The sequence below is a fragment of the Gopherus flavomarginatus genome, chromosome 3, assembly GCF_025201925.1.
Source record: "Gopherus flavomarginatus isolate rGopFla2 chromosome 3, rGopFla2.mat.asm, whole genome shotgun sequence".
Lineage (NCBI taxonomy): Eukaryota > Metazoa > Chordata > Testudines > Testudinidae > Gopherus > Gopherus flavomarginatus.
Genome location: NC_066619.1, coordinates 75,984,954 through 76,006,794, shown reverse-complemented (window position 1 = coordinate 76,006,794; position 21,841 = coordinate 75,984,954). Strand labels below are relative to the sequence as shown.

Genomic DNA, 21,841 nt, shown 5'->3' with positions numbered 1-21,841 from the left:
CGGCAAGCAGGGGCAAGGAGGTGGAGAGAGTCAGGGGTGCACAGCAGGCCCATCAAAGTCCCAGACTGCACGCTGGGGGCGATCTAGTCAGAGTGTTGGAGTTCATAGGGACTGGGTTGTTTTGGCCTTGTTTTGAAATGGAATTCGCTTGATTTTTGGCTTACTGTAAAAGTCGCTGTGATTATTTACCACGTGAAAGTTGGCAACTGTGCAACTCAGCAGTGCATTCTAATTCACTTAAAACTTATTTTTAAGCCTTCAGTATTAATGCAGTCTACCATTAATGATTGAGAACTAAAGACATAGAAAATCTGAAGAAATTTTGTTCTACCCTTTCTGAACTGAGGAGCAGAAGTAGCCTGAATCTCCATCACTAACAACTTAAAACAGCTGGATAGATTTTTCTCTAACAAACACCAAACAGTTTGGGCTAAGACTAAGCATAAAAAGCTCCAGAGCAAAAAGAAAATGAGAGACTATAGAGCAAGAAAGAATAAGTTGTGATGGAAACCCAAAAGTAGCCTTCAGTGTAGCAACTGCTGATTGCTTTTTAGACAGTAGCTTCTTAAATATCTGAACAGCAAGTACAGTTAAAAATAGAAGTATCAGACAGTTACAAATAATTGATGTTTAACAATATTTTTACATCACAACAAAAGGACTTACCCACTGAAACTGGAATGGACTTCAAGTGTAAGTTCCACATGTGTAATAATGAGCGGTTTTGAGTGTATTCAATTACTATTAAGTAAAATTTTTCAGAGAATCCATTTTGCAGGTTTCCTGTTGAAATTTAAAGTAACAAATTTTTTAGTGCAACATCTAGCATAGCAATAGTTAGCTAATATTTTTCCCTCTCCCACTATATAACTATAGGCACTAGTGCAGTGGTCCCCAACCTTTTTGTGGCCAGTAGCACATTCATGTTTTCAGAAGAGTGTGGCGGGCACCAACAATTTTTCAAGGCTTATTTTGTATTTGTACATTAAATAATACAAAAACATCATATTTAATATACATAATATAAGAATCCATAAGATAAAAAAGGTAATTTAACATGTAAAAGGTATTAAATTAAATTATTCGGCAATTACTTTTTCACCTTACCATGTGAATTTGCTCTTTTTTATCTACCTGTAAGAAAATTAAGGAGTTTTTACAAAATAAATATCAAACAGTTTTCATCTTATTTATTTTTAAAAAGTCAAACATTGTGTAACTGCTGGTCCAAATATATTTATTATTCTTATTTTAACATGGAATGAAGCCTGCAGCCCTGGAGCTCTCTGTCTCTGGCAGGTGCACGGGCGCAGTTTCTCTCCGGCTTAAACCGCAGCCCCGCACCTGCCAGGGACCAAGAACACTGGTGCCACAGCCTGCAGCCCAGGAGAAGCTGGAGAGAAGCCGCAGCCCCGTGTCTGCCCGGGACAGAGAACACCGGCGCCCGCAGGCCCGAAGTACTCTGCCCCTGGCAGGCGTGGGGCCTTGACTTCTCTTTGGCTTACGCCAAGGCCCCGCGCCTGCCAGGGACCAAGAACTCCGGCGCCTACAGCCCCAGAGAAGCTGGAGAGAAGCTGCAGCCCTGCGCCTCCCAGGGACAGAGAACACTGGGACCCGCAGCCTGCAGCCCCAGAGTTCTCTGTCCCCAGCAGGTGCGGGGCTGTGGCTTCTCTCCCCTGTTGGGCACTAGGTGGGTGCACATAAATGCCCCGGCGGGCGCCATGGCACCCGCGGGCACTGCGTTGGGGACCACTGCACTAGTGCCTTTACAATTAAAAGAGTATAAAGATTCCAAGTAGTGAGCATCTTATACAGAAAATGTTTCTTCTGTTTATTTGGTTGGGTTTTTTTTTTGTTCCCCCTCTGAACCTGTTACTGAAAAGTTAAATGAAAATACTATCACTGAGACAATACAACAAATTCAAGGGAAGACCACCACCAGTTATATTTAAAATCTTAAATCTATGCAACAGCAGCTTTTATTTTATACTGTAGCATACAAAGTGCTAATGAGCAGCATTATATTTTCATTTTTCAGGTTGAAAGCATCGTGAACGATACAACTGTATGCTCAGTTTTTAATCAAATATTATGGATGAAGAGGTGTCAAATGTAGGAACAGTCACTGATTTCTGAGGCACTAGAAAAGAATGGCAGATTAAATTTTATACAAATTATTTACATCTAGTTTACAATTTACTTTTGCTGTAGTAAAGCCAGTAGTCTGCAGACATACCATATCTTACACCTTAGCCCTTTCGGTCTTATTTCTGTGGGCATGCAGTGGAGCGGTATTCAATTACTTGTATCTAATATGTATATTAGATACAAGTTAAAAAAGGAAGCTGTCAGACTTTTTTTAGAACCCTGTGTCCAAAGGAAGGGTTTAGCTGGTTGTAAGAATTGATTGCTCATCAGAAAGGAGTGTTGGAAAGACTTATAGCCACTCCACTTCCTAGTATCCTCTGGCACCATTTCCCTACCTTAACATTAAACATGGGACTCAGCTATCTATTTGCCTTTCATAATACCACAAAACAGTATGGGAAGCTACACATCCTGCATCTCCTAGGACCTGAAAGAGGGCCTACTGTACAAAAGATTATTGTTTTCAATAAGTGCCTCACTCTGTACTAAAAGTCATCAGTCTTATACAACATTTCCTACAGTATACAAAGGGTACCTTTTGGTAAAATGCTTCCTTGCCTTAGACCAGGAGTTGCCAACCTTTCAGGAGTGGTGTGCCGAGTATTCATTTATTCACTCTAATTTAAGGTTTCACATGCCAGTAATACATTTTAATGTTTTTAGAAGGTCTCTTTCTAGATGTCTATAATATATAACTAAACTATTGTTGTATGTAAAGTAAATGTTTAAGAAGCTTCATTTAAAATTAAAATACAACACAGAGCCGCCCTGACTGATGGCCAGGACCTGGGCAGTGTGAGTGCCACTGAAAATCAGATCACGGGCCGCCTTTGGTACGCATGCCAGAGGTTGCCTACCCTGCCTTAAACCCTTAGTACTTTGTGTTCTATTTGTAATTTTGTTCCATTCATTCGAACTTATATTCCAATGAAATCAAGCAGATCTTTGGCCTCAAAATATAACTGAAGTGCAAAAAGTCATTATATCCAAACAAATCAATAACCCTTTGATACATGCTTCACGGTCTTACTGAATTAAACAGTTAATACTGCTTTACCAGAGTCTGATAAACAGTTGTTCTTTACAGGTATTTTCTCCTCATTGTTATTCAAAATGAAGTCTTCTTGAAAAACATGAAGTAACTGTGTTTTGCTGCCATGCTAAATCAAAAGACAAACAGTAAATAAATGAAGGGAGACATGGAATCTCTTATTTCTAAGCTGATATCATTAAAAAATTGACAGGACCAAGCAAAATAATGAATTTTGAATAAAATGTATCTGCGATACCTATAATGCTCTCTGCATATGGGCAAAGGTCAGGTAGTTGGGGGTAGTTTGTACATTTCAAACAGTACTGGTTTCATCATCAGTGAATATGGAAAGTTACAGATGTAATGCTCAATTTTAATGCCTTTTTAAAATCAAGTAAATGAATGTTCTTCACCACCATAAAATGTGCGCAGAAAAAATCTCTTACTTACAAGCTCTGTAATAGCATCCAACTCTACAATGCATCCTGGCCTTGCAGTAGACTGTTGACTTATGATGTTAAAAACTTCACCAACATATTTCTGTAAAAATACAGTAATACAAGCAATATTGAAGTATTTTTTTAGCTCAACTACTAAAGTTGATTAAAATATTACCTGGTGTCTGACATTTTCATTTTGGCATAGTGTTATTTATTTGTGGTTCGCTTATTCAAAGTCAGGGTTGAACGAAGTTCAGTTTAATAAAGTAACATTTATTAAAGCCAAAGAGATTTGTTTACATTCTATGGAAGTCTCCAGAAACTCAGAACTTTTACAGAACTCATACTGCTAGGCACTTCGTTTTAATTCTGTTCCAACAATTAAGATTATATCTAATTTACAATGTTATGGGAATTTAAGCAAAGCAGTTCCGTGAGGCCACAATAGGAGTTAAGAATGTTAACAATGAAGTGCCACAGAATCTTTAAAGGCCTCACATGAAAGATGCCTCCTTGCACTAGGCTGACACACCAGTTCAGTACTGACTCAGAGGAAAATGCCACTTATTGAATCATCAAAACTACTTCTTACAGCATTAGGTGTTTCTTGGAGATTTTCCAGCCAAATAGTAGTGACTTGGCTCAACAATGCTGAGCTTCGGAGATCTGATATCACAATGGAGTATGGCTGCAATGTTGTAAGATTCTATTATACTTGCAGATGGACTTTACAACAGAGATATATTTTGCAGAGTTCTTAGTGTTCTTCAGTTACCAAGTCTGACAAACCAATTTATTAGTTATAATGATGATGTAAGTTACATGTTTAAGTGAAGTTAAGTTTTTACTTACAGAAATTTCAGGATTGGATAGCTCACACAAAAGCTTTTTAGCATCTATTACAGCCTGATATAATCTCAGATACTGTCCATCACTTGCCACAAAGCAAGCACTTGGAGAATTGCAGTATGCACCTGAAAAGTATTTATGAACAATCAGTTCAATATTTAAGTGAATACATACTAGCTCCTTCCCTATTTTTGGCAAGAAGCAAATTACAATAATTTATTATTGAAGACTTAAACAAAACAGAAGAAAGCAGAACTTACTTCTCATTGATCTAATTTGTATTTAGATATTTATTAATAAACATGTTCATATTCAAGAAATATGAAGATTTAATACTGAACTTCACCAAAAGGAAACTAGACTCCAATCTGCCTATTGAAGGAGACACTACCCTCAAGAATAGTACTCTCCTTGTCTGTATTAATATTTTTCAACAACAACCCACTAACATTAACATTTTTAAAAAAAATTCATTATTTAGACCTAAGATTTTAAAATGAAGGGCAGTGACCTTCTCCTGAATTTGTAAAACATATCTATAGTGCCTTATAAATAGGAGGGCAGAAAATATCCAGTGGCATTTTTTAAGGCTACCAAAATTAAGGGGACATTCTTCTTAAATTTTAGTCTATGTTACCTTTCAGAAAATCCACACTTTGGAAACGAACCAGAGATAATTTAAAAGTTCCATCATTCAGCATATTTAGATTATCTATACTACTAGCAGCATTTTTTTCTATTCTAGTTGTTTTAACAACTGAAGATTTTAAGTATTCTAATTAATTCAGAAAACTTACCAAGACAGTAACTGGGTATAAGTGTAGGCAGCCACGCCACATTAGAAAAAGCTGAAACATGGAGAGAATTAATTCGTGCAAGTTCAGAAACTCCTCCAGAAAAGGATAATGGACCAACTGGATCAACTCGCCAAAGAATAAGCTCACTATAAACTGCATTGGGATCCTGGGACGTTACACTTGTAGTGTCTCTATTCTGAGATCTTAAAGGCGACTCTCCAGAATTTGAAGTATCATTTGTCTGTTTTGTGCTGTCAACATCTGGTGATCTCAAAGCATTATGATGAGAAGTTGTCAGCAGCAAAGGTAAAACTGAATGACAAGCCAAGTCATTAAGATGAAAACGGTGACCACAATATCGAGATTTATGTGAAATACTGAGCACAGTAGAAAAAGCAGATTCCTCTGCAAAACTAACTAGCCACTGGTTTAAAGATCCATCTTCATGTTTTGAAATCATCATAACATTGGGGGTGAAGATACTTAATTTTAAACTGTTAGTTGATTTATTGTGGGCAGAAGAGATAAGCATAGATGAGGAACGTGTAAGGCCAAGGGGCTTCTGTTTGCCTTGTTGAATAGCGAGGTCAACGTTCTTGGTGCAGGCATACATCACTATACTTCTGCAAAGAGAATTTGCATCACCTGTTGGAAATGCTACTGGAATTCTTGAAACAAAAGATACCTAGAGTTAAAGGGGTAAAATAATATGTATTAGAACAAATAAAGAGGATATGAATGTACTCATTGAATAATAAATATATATGTGAATCCACAAAAAGCCATAATACCTGCACCTGGCGAAACATACCAGGCTGATATTCATCTAGCCAGTCCACATGCCATACCAGCAACGAACCATCCATGGGATGAATACTGAATAGCATGTCAGCATTTTTGCTCCACTCAGACAATAGTATTTCAATCTCATGATCAATAATAGCAGAAGATAAAGGAACAAAGCCAGAATTTGGAATAGTTTCTTTCTTCTCTTGATTTCCTTTCTGCTCTTCTCCACTATCAGCAGCTTCTGGCAGAAGAACACACATATAAAGTAAAGTAAAGAAACCCATGAAGGAAAGCTACATTTGGAAATTTAAAAATTGTATAGGCAAGATTGCTTGGTTATTCAAAACTTCCTTTTAAGCCTCTTCTAAACCATTCATACAAACATGGATTTAAACAAATTGAAAGGATAATGATGTAATCTCTAAACCAAGTTAATGCTACAGAATTGAATATATTTCTGTATCTGACTGAGAAATGTGTAGTAAGTTATATTATGTACATCAAGCTATTTTACAACACCTTCTTATACATCTACCAAAAAATGTACGATTAAACATGGATTGGTAATTATACCAAATGGAATTAAGCTGACCAAAACTCACTGATAGCATTTTAAAAAACAAGTTGTATTAGATTATTCATGAAAGTACAGAAGATGAAATTTTTTTAAATCCAGAATCTGGAAATTCAGAGGCATTCAGGAATAAATGCATCATATTCCTTCCAACTGGCTTCATGTATCCCCAAAACTTGCCATTTAAATAAAAGTTACCAAATTATGAACACAGATAACACTGCTCTACAGCCAAAATGCTTCTGAAATAAATGTAGTCCAACTTTACTAATTTTGGGTCACTGAGAACGAAAATGATGCTTAAAATTGTTGATTGGCTCTAGTTTTCAAGATATGCTATTGGGTCAGTATATACGACCCTTGACTTGGGAATGGCGGAGGATAAGTGAGTTATAAAGGGAAGGGATCTCAATTTAAACCAGAAATGACTAAAATACATCTTTGACTGGATCTATGAATAAATCTATGACTGGGTTTGGACAGTACTTGCTTTTTAGGCAAAACAATGAATGATGCAATCTGAAGCTGGTATTGCGTCATACATGATATGAATTGCATCATGTTATTCCTAGAAGTCATGAACGATGCAATCATAACGAAGCTTACAGCACTCTGCCAAACAAATTGCCCTATATCAGCTCTAGAAATCATACAGTGTCCTGCTCTCTTCTTTGTCAGTGTTTGATTTTGCAAAGGGACACATTTCCGTTTAGCCAAAGTGAGCAGAGATGCCTCGTACTTGTGTGAACAGTGCAGATAACTTCTGCTATGTTTGTGGTGAAGTGACTTTTGCATCACAAAAGCGCAGTATAACCACTGGTTAAGAAAGCCTATCACCTTTCTTTTGGCTCCAAAATTGGAGATCAGGACAAGAGGTGGGCCCCACACATATGCTGCAACACTTCTGCAACAAATCTTTGCCAGTGGTTGAAGAGGAAAAGGAAATCTATGCCTTTTGCAGTGCCAATGATTTGGAGAGAGCCAACAGATCATACCAGCAATTGTTACTTCTGCATGATGCCTCCAGTTGGGAAAGGTGTGTCAAAGAAGAAAAAGTGGACTGTGCATTATCCAAACATTCCATCAGCTATACGCCCAGTACCCCACGGAGAAGGATTGCCGGTTCCTGACGCACCAGAATCATTCTCACTTGAGTCAGACGAGGCAGAGGAAGAGGATGGAACTTCTGGTCCTGAACCATCAATGTCACAGGACCCACATTTTCTCCCATCCTCCTCCTCTGAACCATACTTCCTAACACAAGGTGAACTGAATGACCTTGTCAGGGATTTGGAACTACCCAAGAGTAAGGCAGAGCCGTTGGGCTCCAGACTACAGCAGTGGAATTTCCTGGCAGGCTATCAGGGCAAATGGAGCCCATCAATGCTTGCACACTATTGCTGGACAGTGATAAGAGATGCTCCATTTAATGAATACAAGAGACAAGCCAAGAAGCGCCGAGTAGACACTGAACTGGACTAAACTATGTACATAATAGTTTTTTGCCTTTTGTTTCATAATCAATTTTATTTCTATAACCCTTTTGCTGATTTTTAAAGTGTTACATAAACAGGACAGGTGAAATATTATCATGTAAAGCAACCATAAACACATGAAAAGACCTAGGTTTACAATTTATGATTAAAATTCTACTATCTACACAATATACATAGACATAAAATGTAAAAACTTAAATATCTTAGAAACAGTAGCCAGTTGTTTTAATTGTCATATTTGAATTCAGCACATCAAAATAAATAAATAGCACATTTTATCTCTGAAGCAGATGACTTCTCAAAAATTGTACACCAGTGTAATCGAAGTAGCAATTTTAGAAGCATAAAAACTGTACAGTTCTTAATATTTTTTAAGACCAGGCTTCAGGCTTTGTGAATACTACAAAAATTAAAGGTCAACACGTTGTCCTGAGTTTTCAAAATGGCACGAAAAGAGTTTTGGTTGTTTTTAAACATTCTGTTGCAGAGGTTACTAAAACACTAGCTGCATTTTGCTAGCACAAGAGCCAGAAAATAAAAGACCCATTTTTTAAATTTTAAGGCAAATAATGAAAACAATCATGAAAGCACATTTTTAAATGTTCAGTTTAAAAAAAGTTATGTTGACAGAAGTGTCTCTTGAAAAGCTTCATTTTTAAGTTCTGCCTACAGCAATCTGCTGCATAAAGAGGAATATAGATGGAATAGTGCACAGCTTTTATGTAATCTCGACTCCAAATATTTGGTGCCAAAACAACTACTTTAAAGAATCAAGTACGAACATTCTGCAGTGTTCAGGCTTGCATCCCATAAGTGGAAGTGTGCAGAAACCTCCTGAAGGTGTCTGAAATGTCAAACAGCCTCTTAGCTTGAAAAAAACCAACAACCTCAAAACGAAAGACCTATGCTTCTAGAAACAGTAAGATGAATTCCCCATATTCCCAGATGGATTCAGTCACAACAGTGAGTGCTGGCCACTTTACACATTAAACCACACTTCACTTAACGCACCTACCTGATTTCTAGCTGGCAGGCGTCTATAGCACAAAACCACCACACACGGTTGCTATTAGAAGACTATAATTGGCAGTATCAGCAAAAAGGCAAGGAATGAAAAAGCACAAAGCTTGAACTACCCTCTCCCCACTACAGGTGATCCGTTCAAAACAGCTAAGTATAGTAGAGTACAGAAACCTGTATTAGCACTAGATCACATCTGTTCTGTGGTTAGAGAGATAGGTTCAGTTTCCAGCCCTGCCAATCAGCTTCTTACTCAGGGTGAGAGAGAAACAGGCCCATGTGAATAAAGCTTGAGGCACAAACTTCAATTTTCTTTAGTAGGTGTAAGATTTAATCCTTCTTCGCTTAAGTAGAATTTTATATTAATGCAATCTAAACTGGCTCTGTGTCTAGGCCTTGTCGCTAAGAGCAAGGTGACCCTTCACCCAGTTAAGCCTTCAACTCCTGGCTCCCCAATTCCTTGATGGTAAAACAAAAACCCACAAGGGCAGACACAGAGGTGCTCCAAAGTGTATTTTAAGCAAGATGTGGTCCTCATCAGACCATAAATCACATCTTGTAATGTGTAATGGCCTAATGAACCCAAAGCAGTGCACCATCAACTATTACTCGAAAAGGGATCGGGGCAGTAGGGGGAAGAGGCGGTCAGGACACTGAGATAAGTTATGTCCCATTTATCCCTGTGCTTTTATGGATCATTAGATGCTAGTGGTCTAATGATAGATATTGCAACAGAAATACCACTATTTCCAAACTGACCAACAATTGGATTACGCTAATCGGGATGCAGGACCTGCAATGCTCTGATCTGCTCAGAAGTCTTCTGGAGAATTGTCATGAGGTACTGCAAGCTAGAATTAAGAAGACTAGGACAGCCACACTGGGTCAGACCAATGGTTCATCTAGCCCAGTCGTCTATCTTCGGACACTAGTTGGTGCCAGATGCTTCAGATGGAACGAACAGAACAAGTGATCCATCTTGTTGTCATGTCCCAGCTTCTAACAGTCAGAGACTTAGGGACATCCAGAGCTTGGGGTTGCATCCCTGACCATCTTGGCTAATAGCCACTGATGGACCTATCCTCCATGAACTTATCCAATGTTTTTCTGAACCCACTTATACTTTTGGGCTTCTCAACACCCCCGGCAAGGAGTCCCACAAGTGGATTGTGCACTGTGTGAAGAAGTACTTCCTTTTATTGGCTTTAAACCTGCTGCCTATCAATTTCATAGGATAACTCCTGATTCTCGTGTTACGTGAAGGAATAACTAAAAATTCCTTATTCACTTTCTCCACACCATTCATGATTTTTAGCACTATAATATCCCTCCCAAAGTTGTTTCTTTTCTATGCTGAACAGTCTGAAGCCTTTTTAATCTCCCCTCATATGGAGGTTGTTCCATACTCATCATTTCTATTGCCCTTCTCCTCCCTTTTCCAATTCTACTATATCTCTTATAAGATGTGGCCACCAAAACTGCATAAAGTATTCAAGGTATGGACATATCATAGATTTATGTAATGGCATTATGAGGTTTTCAGTCTTATTTATCCCTTTCCTAATGGTTCCTAACATTGTTAGCTTTTTTTTGATGGCCACTGCACATTGAGCAGATGTTTTCAGAGAACTATTCACAGTGACTCCAAGATCTCTCCCTTGAGTGGTAATAGGTAATTTAGACACCATCATTGTGGATGTATTAGTTGGTATAATATTTTCCCATGTGCATTATTGCGTAGTTATGAACATGGAATTTCATCTGCCATTTTCTTGCCCAGTCACACAGTTTTGTGAGATCCCTTTAACTTTTCACAATCAACTTTGAACTTAACTATTTTGAGTAATTTTGTATTATCTGCAAACATTGCCATCTTGCTGTTTACCCCCTTTTCCAGGTCGTTTATGACAATGTTGAGCAGCACTGGTCACAGTACAAATCCTTAGAAGACCCCACTATTTACCTCTCTCCTCTGTAAAAAATGACCATTCATTCCTATCCTTTGTTTCCTGTCTTTTAACCAGTTACTGATCCATGCCAGGATCTTCCCTCTTATCCCATGATTGCTTAGTTTCCTGAAGAGCTTTTGGTGTGTGGGTCCTTCGCTTTCTGAAAGTCCAAGACGACTACATACACTGCTCACCCTTGTCCAGATCTTTGACATGCACCAAAGCTGGGTTTACCAGCCTATAATTGCCAGGATGGCCTCTGGAGCCATTTAAAAAACTGGTGTTACATTAGCTATCCTCCAGTCATCTGGTACAGAGATTGATTTAAGCGATAGGTTATCTTGACCTTTAAGGTTGCACAGTAAGTGTGGAAGAAGGTCTTATTCCTGGGCCACCAGAACACCAAGAAAGTATGCTGCCCTTGCTTTCCCTAGGTTGGTTCCAAGGAAAGAGGAGCCCAAGATTACACCAGGCTATGTCAGCCTGACCAGCCAAGTGGCCAGAAGAAGCCCGCAGGCCAGTGTGACGTACTAACCAGGTCCCCTGAACTGCACTCCTGACTCAGAAGACCACTCAAGCTGAAGAGTCACTCCTTTTATTTTTGTTAACCAACATTTTTTTCTAATTTGTTACTGGATTAATGATAGCATTCAAATCATGCCTGGAAAGCAACCAAGTGATAGCAAGAGTGCAAGACTAGTTCGTAAGCGAAAGAAGATTGATTTAGAGAAGAAAATGTTGTAGTTTGTTTTTTATGCTTGCACAATATACGTTTCCAACTTACGCAAAATTCGGGTTACGCAAGGCTTTCCAGAATGGAATGATTACGTAAGTCGTGGAGCGTCTGTATTAATTAATTTCAACATTTGGTTTACCCAACAAAATTACAGCACATTATAAAGAATAGAAACATATCTATGATATGCATTTTACCTTCATCTGATTTGCCATCCAACTGATTTGACTCTTCAGTGCTGGTCTCTGAAGAATGCTGCTCAAAGCTCTTTTTAAGATGCTGCAAAAATACTTCCACGGAGAGGGTAAAATGTAGTTCTTTATTGTTCAGCCAGTGCACGACAAATGGCCCACTTTTCTCTTCATTCTCACTGAGACTCAGAGACGTGATAGAAGGGAGTAGAGGAATGTCTGCAACGCCAAGAAGTTAATGTGATTTCCAAAAGAGGAAGAGGTAGTAGTAATGTGTACCAGTGAAAAAGGCAAAAAAGTTATACAACCACGTGCAAGCCTAACCCTGATTCACCTGAGAGATTCTACCACCATCCCCTCTGGCCAGATATTCTGCTCCCAAAGGCCCTATATGTCATGGTTTACACCAATGGAAGCCACCAGAGATCTCAGGTGATTTTAGCCCACTGTACACTGTTTTGTAGAGCAGAGATTCCACAAATCTTTACCCATCCCCGATCCTTTACACTATTTGCCAGTGCACCACTATTACACATGCAAACACACACAAGTAAATGATACAAACAAGTTTCAGATGGGTACATAATGTTGTACCATCTGAAATATAGGATGCAGGAGTGCAGCCAGTTGTGACGTGCTGAGAATTCTAAATGGTGCACCTGGCAGCAGCAGGCTCTTCTTATACGTAACCCACACCTACAAGTTCTCCCATACTCCCATTTTATGCAGCAGTACAATGTGCTGAGGCAGCTATAAATTCAACATCCTGTGAGACAAAGCATTTTTGAGTGCAAATATGTTCTTTTCTCCATGGAAATTGGTACTGCCTTTAAACTGCTCAAGCAGGTAGTTATGCCAGGACCATAACAAGGAAATGGAGAACAAAGAAATATAGGAAGAATGAGGGAAATGGAGGAGAGCACACAGGGAATAAAATTATGAAAACAGAAATACGGAAGCAGACACAAGAAATTTCAGTTCTTCCAGAATAAGCTTCTCTTGTTAGTTAACCACAGAGGGCCAGCTCTCAAGATGATCTATCTGACATTAAGATGAGTTACAAGGGAGAATTACAATTAATTTAAGAAAGGAACATACCAAACAAGAACATAATGTGCAGGCTGACTTTTGACATTCATATACATTTACTGAACTTTCAATATTTTTTACAGTATTTTTTAAAGGAACCCTCTTTCCCCACCTTTGCACGCTAAAATGTATTATTAAGAAGTCTGTCAAACGGAGTATTGTTTCTTCTTTCACTCTAGCTTTTACTCTGAATCAGCTGTAATGCTGTTTCTTGTGAGTTTTAACAGTACACACTAGGACTTTACTAATGATTCCTAAGGAGCCTTCAAATCCTCCCTTCCTTCCTCCAATTAAATACTATCATTTCCAGCCACCTTAATTTATAATCACAGCATGCTCCACAATTACATTTACCCTCCTTTGTAAATGATTTTAAGATCTATGAGTGAAGAGGGCTATGTAACAGCTACATATCATTAGTAAGCCTTAAGTGGTTTCATGATAATAATGCTTACAAAAGTGTACACACCCTATATTACACACATGAAAAAATATTAAAAGAATATTAAAATTGTAATGCTAAGCACTCAAAAATGAAGTACAATAACTCCTCACTTAACATTGTAGTTATGTTCCTGAAAAATGCGACCTCAAGTGAAACTATGTTAAGCGAATCCAATTTCCCATAAGAATGAACGTAAAGGGGGGGGTTAAGTTCCAGGGAATTTTTTTTTGCCATACAGTACAGTACTATAGTGGGGAGGTGCCCCTGCCTTACCCCACACAGGCACAGCCCACTGGCACAGGAGACAATGTTTCAATCAAGGAGGCTGAAGGTGCTATAGGCTAGGAGAAGCACGTTGCGCAGGAGCAGCTTCCTCTACTCTGCAAGCACCAGGGGCGGGAGGCTCAACCCTCAGCCCACCCACACCCCTTCTTCCCCCAAACCCCCCACCCTTAACCCATCTCTTCTTCCCACCCCCCTCTACTCTGCACACCAGGTCCTTGCTCCTACCCTCTCCCTCCTGCCAACAGCAATCAGCTGACTTGCAGAGTTCAGGAGGGAAGAGAGAGGACACAATGTGCAGGCTCCTCCCTTCCTCATGAACGCCGGCCAGCTGATTGCCGCAGGCAAAAGGTGGGGGAAGGCGGGAGAAGGCGCTGGGGTCTGCTGTGGGGTCTGCTGGCGGGCGGGACATGCTGAGGGGGGTAGGGAAGTTGATAGGGGGCTTCCAGCTGTGGACAAAGCAGGCAGCCAAATAACGTTATAGCGAAGCATTGCACAACTTTACATGGAGCATGTTCTGTAATGGAGCAGGGATGTAAGATCGAAACAACGTTTAGCGAGAGGATGTTAAGTGGGGAGTTACTGTACCAGAATTAAGGTTTCCTCTGCAACCTTTATTTGGACCCACTGTACACATGCATTGTAATACTGTAACATGATCACATACCATACACCTGCATTATTCAGGACACAATGCACACACACCTGCATTATTCAGGACACAAGACGGAACTGCTCTGGGATAGCCATTAATTGTAGGTTGCTCATTTTCTGGGTGACTGACTTGAGACATGACGGTCTGATTTGCAAAAGTGCTGAGAACTCACAGCTGATATCAAAGCTGTGCTTTGAACATATAAAAGGCTATATAATACTAAGTACTATGAAAAAATCAAGTCCTAGAGTCTCAAATTGGGCACCCAAAATGAGTGGATACTTTTGACCTTAATCTGTCAGTTCCCCACCTGTAAAATCGAGATAATACACCCTCACCTCACAGTGTTGTTGTGAAGCACTCCAACAGTATGGCAATGAGCACCAAAGAAACCCATGAGGAATTGGTAATTCTGTCTTCAGAGCAGGATTTAAATAGTTTGCAATGAATATACATAGGATCACATATTAAAATCATGAGCAGAAGAGGTAAATTAAGGTTACATAGAGAAAAGTCTGTATTGCATTCTTTATCATACATCTTAACTGCTCATAATTACCTGTAGCTGGGTTGATGCTGGCAGCAATATGAAAGTGACAGAGTGCATTTGCATGCAAAGGAGTGTTCCTATGAACTTCATGAGGATCTTGCTGATGTGGGGAATATCCAGTATGTGCTATGAGAGCAAGTGACCTTCTCCTTCCTCGTCGAAAGGGCCTTAGATTTAACTGTGTGGAGAATAAGTCATTTTAATTTTGTTTCCAAAGGAAAAAAGGAGGATTTAATCTATACATTATTTTCTAGAAAAGAAAGCATGTGAAATTCTAACCTAAAGGAAGTAGCTTTTACAGTTAAAAAGTACACTGGTGAATTTACCAACTGTATTGTTCATAATGTATCTTCCATAGAAAAGGGACTACATATTAAAGGATGTTAATGTCTTTAGAATCCTGTAGAAAGCTTGTATGTACACAGTGTTGCCTTGAATAGGCATAGTAAAATTCAGAGAACTTTGTATTCCAATGTACTGGACTGTACTTGTACGGCCTTCATGCTGAGACCAAATCAAATACTGTGTCCTATAGCATTTTTTCAAGTGGAACACAAACCATGAACGTTCAAGTTATTAAAAAATATACTGAATTGGCTACTATCACCAAGTCTCCATGGTTGGATCAATACTTCATTTTCAACCCTACAACCACAATCTCAGATTCAGACTTTAAAGCCAAGGAAGGACTGCCATTATCAACTAGTCTGACCTCCTGCACACTGCAGACCACAGAACCTTGCCAACCCACTCCTGCAATAAACCCATAACCACTAGCTGAGTTACAGAGGTCCTCAAATCTTGATTTAAAAGACTTCAAGTTACAGAGAATCCACCATTTACTGTAACTCAATCAGCAAACGACCCATGTCCCATGCAGCAGAGGAAGGCAAAACAAAAAATGAAAAACAGGGTCTCTGCCAATCTGACCTGGGGAAAAATTCCTTCCTGACCCCAAATATGACCATCAGTTAGCATGCAAGACCAACCAGATAGACACCTGGAAAAGAATTCTTTGTAGTAACTCAGAGCTCTGCCCATCTAGTGTCCCATCTCCAGCTGTTGGAGATACTTGCTAATAGCAGTCAGGGATGGGCTATGTGTCGTTGTAGGCAACCTCATCATATGACTCCTCCATAGTTTAATCAAGATCAGTCTTGAAACAAGTTAGGTTTTTTGCCCCTACTACTCCCCTTGGAAGGCTGCTTCAGAATTTCACTCCTCTGATGGTTAGAAACGAGAGTCTAATTTCAAGCCTAAAAATGTTGTTGATGGCCAGTTATCATAAACAGATAAGTAAGAGTTAATAGAACAGAAGTACTTCATATCTCTTTTGCCTGTAAAAGGTTAACAAGATCTGTGAGCCTGGCTGTCACCTGACCAGAGGACCAATCAGGGGACAGGATACTTTCAAATCTTGAGGGAGGGAAGTTTTTGTGTGTGTGTTGTTAGTTTTTGGTTGTTGTTTGCTCTGGGGGCTCAGAGGGACCAGACGTGCAACCAGGTTTCTCTCCAATCTCTCTGATACAGGCTCTTATAAGTTCAGGATAGTGAGTACTAGGTAGATAAAGCGAGTTAGGGTTATGTTTGTTTTCTTTATTTGCAAATGTGTATTTGGCTGGAAGGAGTTCACATTTGTATTTTGCTGAAAGGATTTTAATTTGTACTTGTATACTTAGGCTGGGAGGGTATTCCCAGTGTCTATAGCTGAAAGACCCTGTAACATATTCCATCTTAAATTTACAAAGATAATTTTTACTGTTTTTCCTTTCTTTAATTAAAAGCTTTTCTTCTTTAAGAACCTGATTGTATTTTAGTCTGGTGAGACCCCAGGGGACTGGGTCTGGATTCACCAGGGAATTGGTGGGGAGAAAGGAGGGAAGGGGGAGAGGAAGGTTAATTTCTCTGTGTTAGGATTACTTTCTCTCTCAGGGAGAGTCTGGGAGGGGGAGAGAGAAGGAGGGAGGAAGGTGGATTTTCTTCTCTGTTTCAAAGATTCAAGGAGTTTGAATCACAGTGATCTTCCAGGGTAACCCAGGGAAGGGAAGCCTGGGAGAGGCAACGGTGAGGGAAAGGGTTTACTTTCCTTGTGTTAAGATCCAGAGGGTCTGGGTCTTGGGGGTCCCCGGGCAAGGTTTTGGGGGGACCAGAGTGTACCAGGCACTGGAATTCCTGGTTGGTGGCAGCGCTACAAGTACTAAGCTGGTAATTGAGCTTAGAGGAATTCATGCTGGTACCCCATCTTTTGGACGCTAAGGTTCAGAGTGGGGAATTATACCATGACACCAGTTCGTATCCATTTCTTCTTGTGCCAACACTGGCCCTTATCTTAAATAATTCCTCTTCCTCCTTGGTATTTATCCCTCTGATGTATTTATAGAGAGCTATCATATCTCCCGTCAGCCTTCTTTTGGTCAAGATAAACAAATCAAGCTCTTTGAGTCTCCTCTCATAAGGTAGATTCCTTATTCCTTAGATCATCCTAATAACCCTTCTCTGAACCTATTCCAGTTTGAATTTATTTTCCTTAAACATGCAAGACCAGAACTGCACACAGTATTCAAGATGAGGTCTCACCAGTGTATTGTATAATGGTAACAACTCTTCCCTAACTCTACAGGAAATACCTCACCTGATTCATTCTTCAATTGCATCAGCTTTTTTTTTAAAAAACAAACAAAAAAACAAACAGCTACATCATATTGGTGGCTCAGTCATCCTGTGATTGACCAATATACTCTTCCTCTGTGGCTTCCAACTGGTAACTCCCCAGCTTACAGCAAAAATTCTTGTTGATACTCCCTGAGTACCTGGCCTTGCACTATTTCATTTCATTTCTATTAAACAAGTTTTCAAGGTCATCCAGATGTTCTTGTATAATATTTCAGTCCTCTTCTATGTTGGCAATACCTCCCAACTGTGTGTCATCTGCAAATGTTATTAGCACAAGCCAATATTTTGTGCCAAGGTCATTAATGAAAATGTTAAATAAGATTGGTCCCAAAACCCATCCCTGAGGAACTTCACTAGTAGCCTCCCCTCCAGCCTGACAGTTCATTTTCCGCATGACTCAGTCTCCATTTTAAGCAGTTCCTTATCCACCTTTCAATTCTCATATTAACCTCCATCTCTTCAATTTAACTAATACATTCTCATGTGCAACTGTCTAGAATGCCTTTGTGAAATACAGATAGATTGCATTTACTGGATTTCCTTTGCATGGAAAATCTGTTATCACAAAGGAAGATCAAGTTGGTCTGGCACAATCTACCTTTTGTAAAACCATGTTCTGTTTTATCCCAATTACCATTTACTGCTATGCCCATAATTACACTCTTTCAAAATTTATTTTAAGTCCTTGTGCACAACTGAGGTCAAACTAACAGGCCTGTAGTTTCCCGGATCACGTTTTTCTCCCCTTTATTAAACATAGGCGCTATGCTTGCAATTCTCCAGTCATAGGATATGATCCCAAGTATACCGAATACTTAAAAATCCTTGATATTGGGCTATTTCATGTGCCAGTTCCTTTACTATTCTTGAATAGAAATCATCCAACCCTCCTCCTGCCCCCAGGTGCCACTGAGTTTGGCTTCCACCTTGGAGGTGGTCATTTCTTCTTCTATATCTTTGTTTCCACTAGCCATGCTAACACTGTCACCAAGTTCCTCATTAAAAATGGAGGCAAAATATTTGCTTAAAGTGTTGTAATTATTTCCTTACTCCCCCTCCCCCCCGCCTCAAAAAACTCTAGTCAAGTAAGGTTCAAATTTTCAGGAGAGACATGGTCACCTATATGATATTGCTGAAGTCAAAAGTCAAACTTTCCAATGTACTAGTCACCTTAGTGTTGTTACAATTTAATACCCCATTGGCATGAAAAACTGCACAAGAATTGACAGTGTAAAAAAGTGTAAAGAAACAAACCTCAGATATCTGTCAGTTCAGTTCAATCTACCCAGATTCTGACTACCTTGTATGTTCAGGTTTTATCCTCTCAGTTTGTCATTCTTTCTCATTCCTAACTTTGTTGTAGATAGGCTAGTAACATTCTCCCAGTTTTCTCCCTTTTTTTAAAATGAGAAAAAAAGTCTTGTCTCTTGCACTCCCTTTGACTTAGAACATATAAGTAGATAGTTTCTCCCCATTTCAAGGTCTCCTTTGGTTACACTGATTACCAACACTGGTTGAATAGCTTTTCTTCTCTGGGCTTGCACTGTGCTGTCTTCTAATTTCCAATTCTACATTATAGTCACCAATTCCAGGTTTTGTAAAACCTGCTGCTTTAGCATGTAGCAATACCTTGTTTTAGTAAGTTTCTTCTCTGTTGGGGTTATACAGATCCTGCAAAGCTCATCTGCAGGCACTGGACCAATCCCCTAGAGTTGCATCGTAAGATCTACAGATCTTGAAACTTCAGACTTTCAGACCATCACCCACACCATATCCTCTGCTTTATGCTCTTCATCTGGGAGACAAAGATCATCCATCAAACCCTACCAATAAGTTTGTGTAGCAGCTGTCTGTCCTTAACTTCTCTCCACAAGTATTCAAAGGCACCTCAGGACATCATTTTTACCTAGCACTTTTTCATCTGAGGGAGGCAGGCAGACAGGCAAGGACCACTCTCCACAAATATATAAGGCCTTACAGAAAACACAGTCTTATCTAAACCTCACGCAAGGTAGCAAGAGAGGAAAAAATATAACCTTCTTCCATAGTATCACCACTGCTTTATCAAAGAGGCAAGAGAACATCCCACAACTCCTGTGGTAACCAGATAACCCCGATCACAGGTACTTCTCAAAGCACCATCCTAACTGGGGTTCCATAGCATCTACACTCTAAACGTAAAGTTGCTCTCCATCATACACCATATTTTTTCCACATTAAACTAAAAATTATGGAGTACTCTACTTCAGTCCTCAGAACATGAGCACTGGTAGATGAATGAGGAGAATATTTCAAACCTTTTCCTGCTGCCATATATAGGTGCATGGAGGGATACTATTTTACTTTGTATCTCTCTGCTCCAATGACTTATGGATTTAGTGCAACAATAGCCTTTATCTTCCCAGTCATTCATCCTGGTGTCTTCTCATGACCTCAAGGAGAGGGTTTTGGCCTTAAGACAAGAGGTAGTGAAACTATCAAGCCACTGTCATTCCTGTAGTGAGGCAGCCTGGCTCCGAGCCGCCCCAGAGAGGGACAAGCCCTTCCAGATGCCAAAGTGGGCGGAGCCACTGGATCCTGCCCCCCCCCCCCCGAGGTCAAGGTGCAGGAGAGGAAGTATAAAAGCCCAGCCCCAGGGCTCTGAAGCTGCCTGGTCGTCGGAGAGGCCAGATGCTGGTGCTCTAGTTCCTGCTGGGGAGACTCCTGCAGCCTGTGACCGCCCTGAGGGCTAGCCTTACCCATTGAGGCTGGATGCCAACCAGACGTAGGAGAAGCTAGTAAGCCTACCGGTGAGAAGGGACCCAGAGGAGCTGCCCAGCTTACCGCTCGCGGAGTACCCCGAGGAGCCCATGGTACTTGATGCCGTGGAGGAAGCCGATCAAACGCAGGTACTACTAGAGGGGGAGGTCGGAAGTAGCCCGGGGGCAGCCGACCTTGGTCTGGCTGTGGCACACCCAGAGCCGATGTCAGTGTGTTGTGGCCAGGATCGCCACTGACACCGCAGTGGGTCGTCTGCCACTGCTAGGGCCCCGGGCTGGGATGCAGTGGAGTGGGCGGGACTGCGTCCCCCCTGCCACCCCACTCACGGGTGGCAGACTCCCCCTCGCCCCGATGCTCAGGACCAGGAGCCTGGGCTTTGCTCTTGAACTGTTTGTTTGCTACCCCGCCCTGACCCAGGGCCGGGGCTTGTTATTACTGAACTCTGTGCTCAGCCCTGCTTGAGGGTCTGGGCCCTGAACTGGTTGTTTGCTGCCCGCCTTGACACAGGGCTGGGGCTTGTTATTGAACTATTTGCTCAGCCCCTGCCGGAGGGCCTGAGCCCTTGACTCTTTCCTGCCCTACCAGGCTAAAATTGCCAATTCACCGGACTTGTGTAATTAGGCGGCCTGGCTCCCAGCCACCCCAGAGAGGGGTTACCCCAACAACACAAGCCTACAGTCCCCTTTGCCCGAAGATGTCCAAGATGGGGTGTCGTGCAAGGAATTGCGACTGGGACTGACATGTCCTAGCACAACTGACAGATTTCAAGAGAACTCAAACTTCTTCTGTATTTTAAATGTCTTTACTCAATATATTGTCTCCATTTATGTGACTAATACCGTCAGAGATGCCCAGCTTTATCTGCAACTATTGGATTTTTCTTTAAATAGCTCATTTTTCAAAGCTAACATGCATACTGGAAGGCATATTAGCTGAAACAATTAACTTTAAGAGAATACTGCAGATTGTTCAAGAAAACAAGTTTTACTTCATTTTAAACATTCACATCAGAAATGTAACTCTAAAAGTTACTCAAACTTGTTTTTTAAAACACTCTTTCCAAAGAAATTATAAAAAAAAATTATTCTCAGAATATATTCAGCAAATAATTTTTTAATAAATACAAAAAAAATGTGATTTGTAAGCAAAGTACTATCCAATAGTTCTCACCTCTAAAGCATTTTGCATTCGTTCCTTACTAGAAGCATTTCTTTTGAAGTTATTGGTTAAGTTCACTGGTTCAGTCCAATGGTTGTATCCACCAGCGCATGATAAACTATCATTGGGTAACAAAGTCTCTGCCCAGAGACGGCATACATTATCCTTGCAGCAAGTCAGCAGTACATTGCATACAGCACCACTGAA

The 21,841-nt window shown here is 40.3% G+C and overlaps 1 protein-coding gene across 3 annotated transcripts in view; it reads right to left on the bottom strand.

Annotated features, from left to right (window-relative positions):
• DMXL1 (Dmx like 1) overlaps positions 1-21,841 on the bottom strand; it is a 155,269-nt gene that overhangs the window by 82,661 nt on the left and 50,767 nt on the right. For all 3 annotated transcript variants that reach the window (XM_050945532.1, XM_050945533.1, XM_050945534.1), the window contains 9 exons: positions 21,647-21,836; positions 15,053-15,221; positions 12,029-12,241; positions 6,059-6,297; positions 5,268-5,952; positions 4,474-4,595; positions 3,632-3,721; positions 3,206-3,308; positions 667-783 (listed from right to left, as the gene is read on the bottom strand). In XM_050945532.1, the coding sequence (XP_050801489.1) occupies positions 667-783; positions 3,206-3,308; positions 3,632-3,721; positions 4,474-4,595; positions 5,268-5,952; positions 6,059-6,297; positions 12,029-12,241; positions 15,053-15,221; positions 21,647-21,836 (1,928 nt within the window). The remainder of the gene's footprint in view (positions 1-666; positions 784-3,205; positions 3,309-3,631; positions 3,722-4,473; positions 4,596-5,267; positions 5,953-6,058; positions 6,298-12,028; positions 12,242-15,052; positions 15,222-21,646; positions 21,837-21,841) is intronic.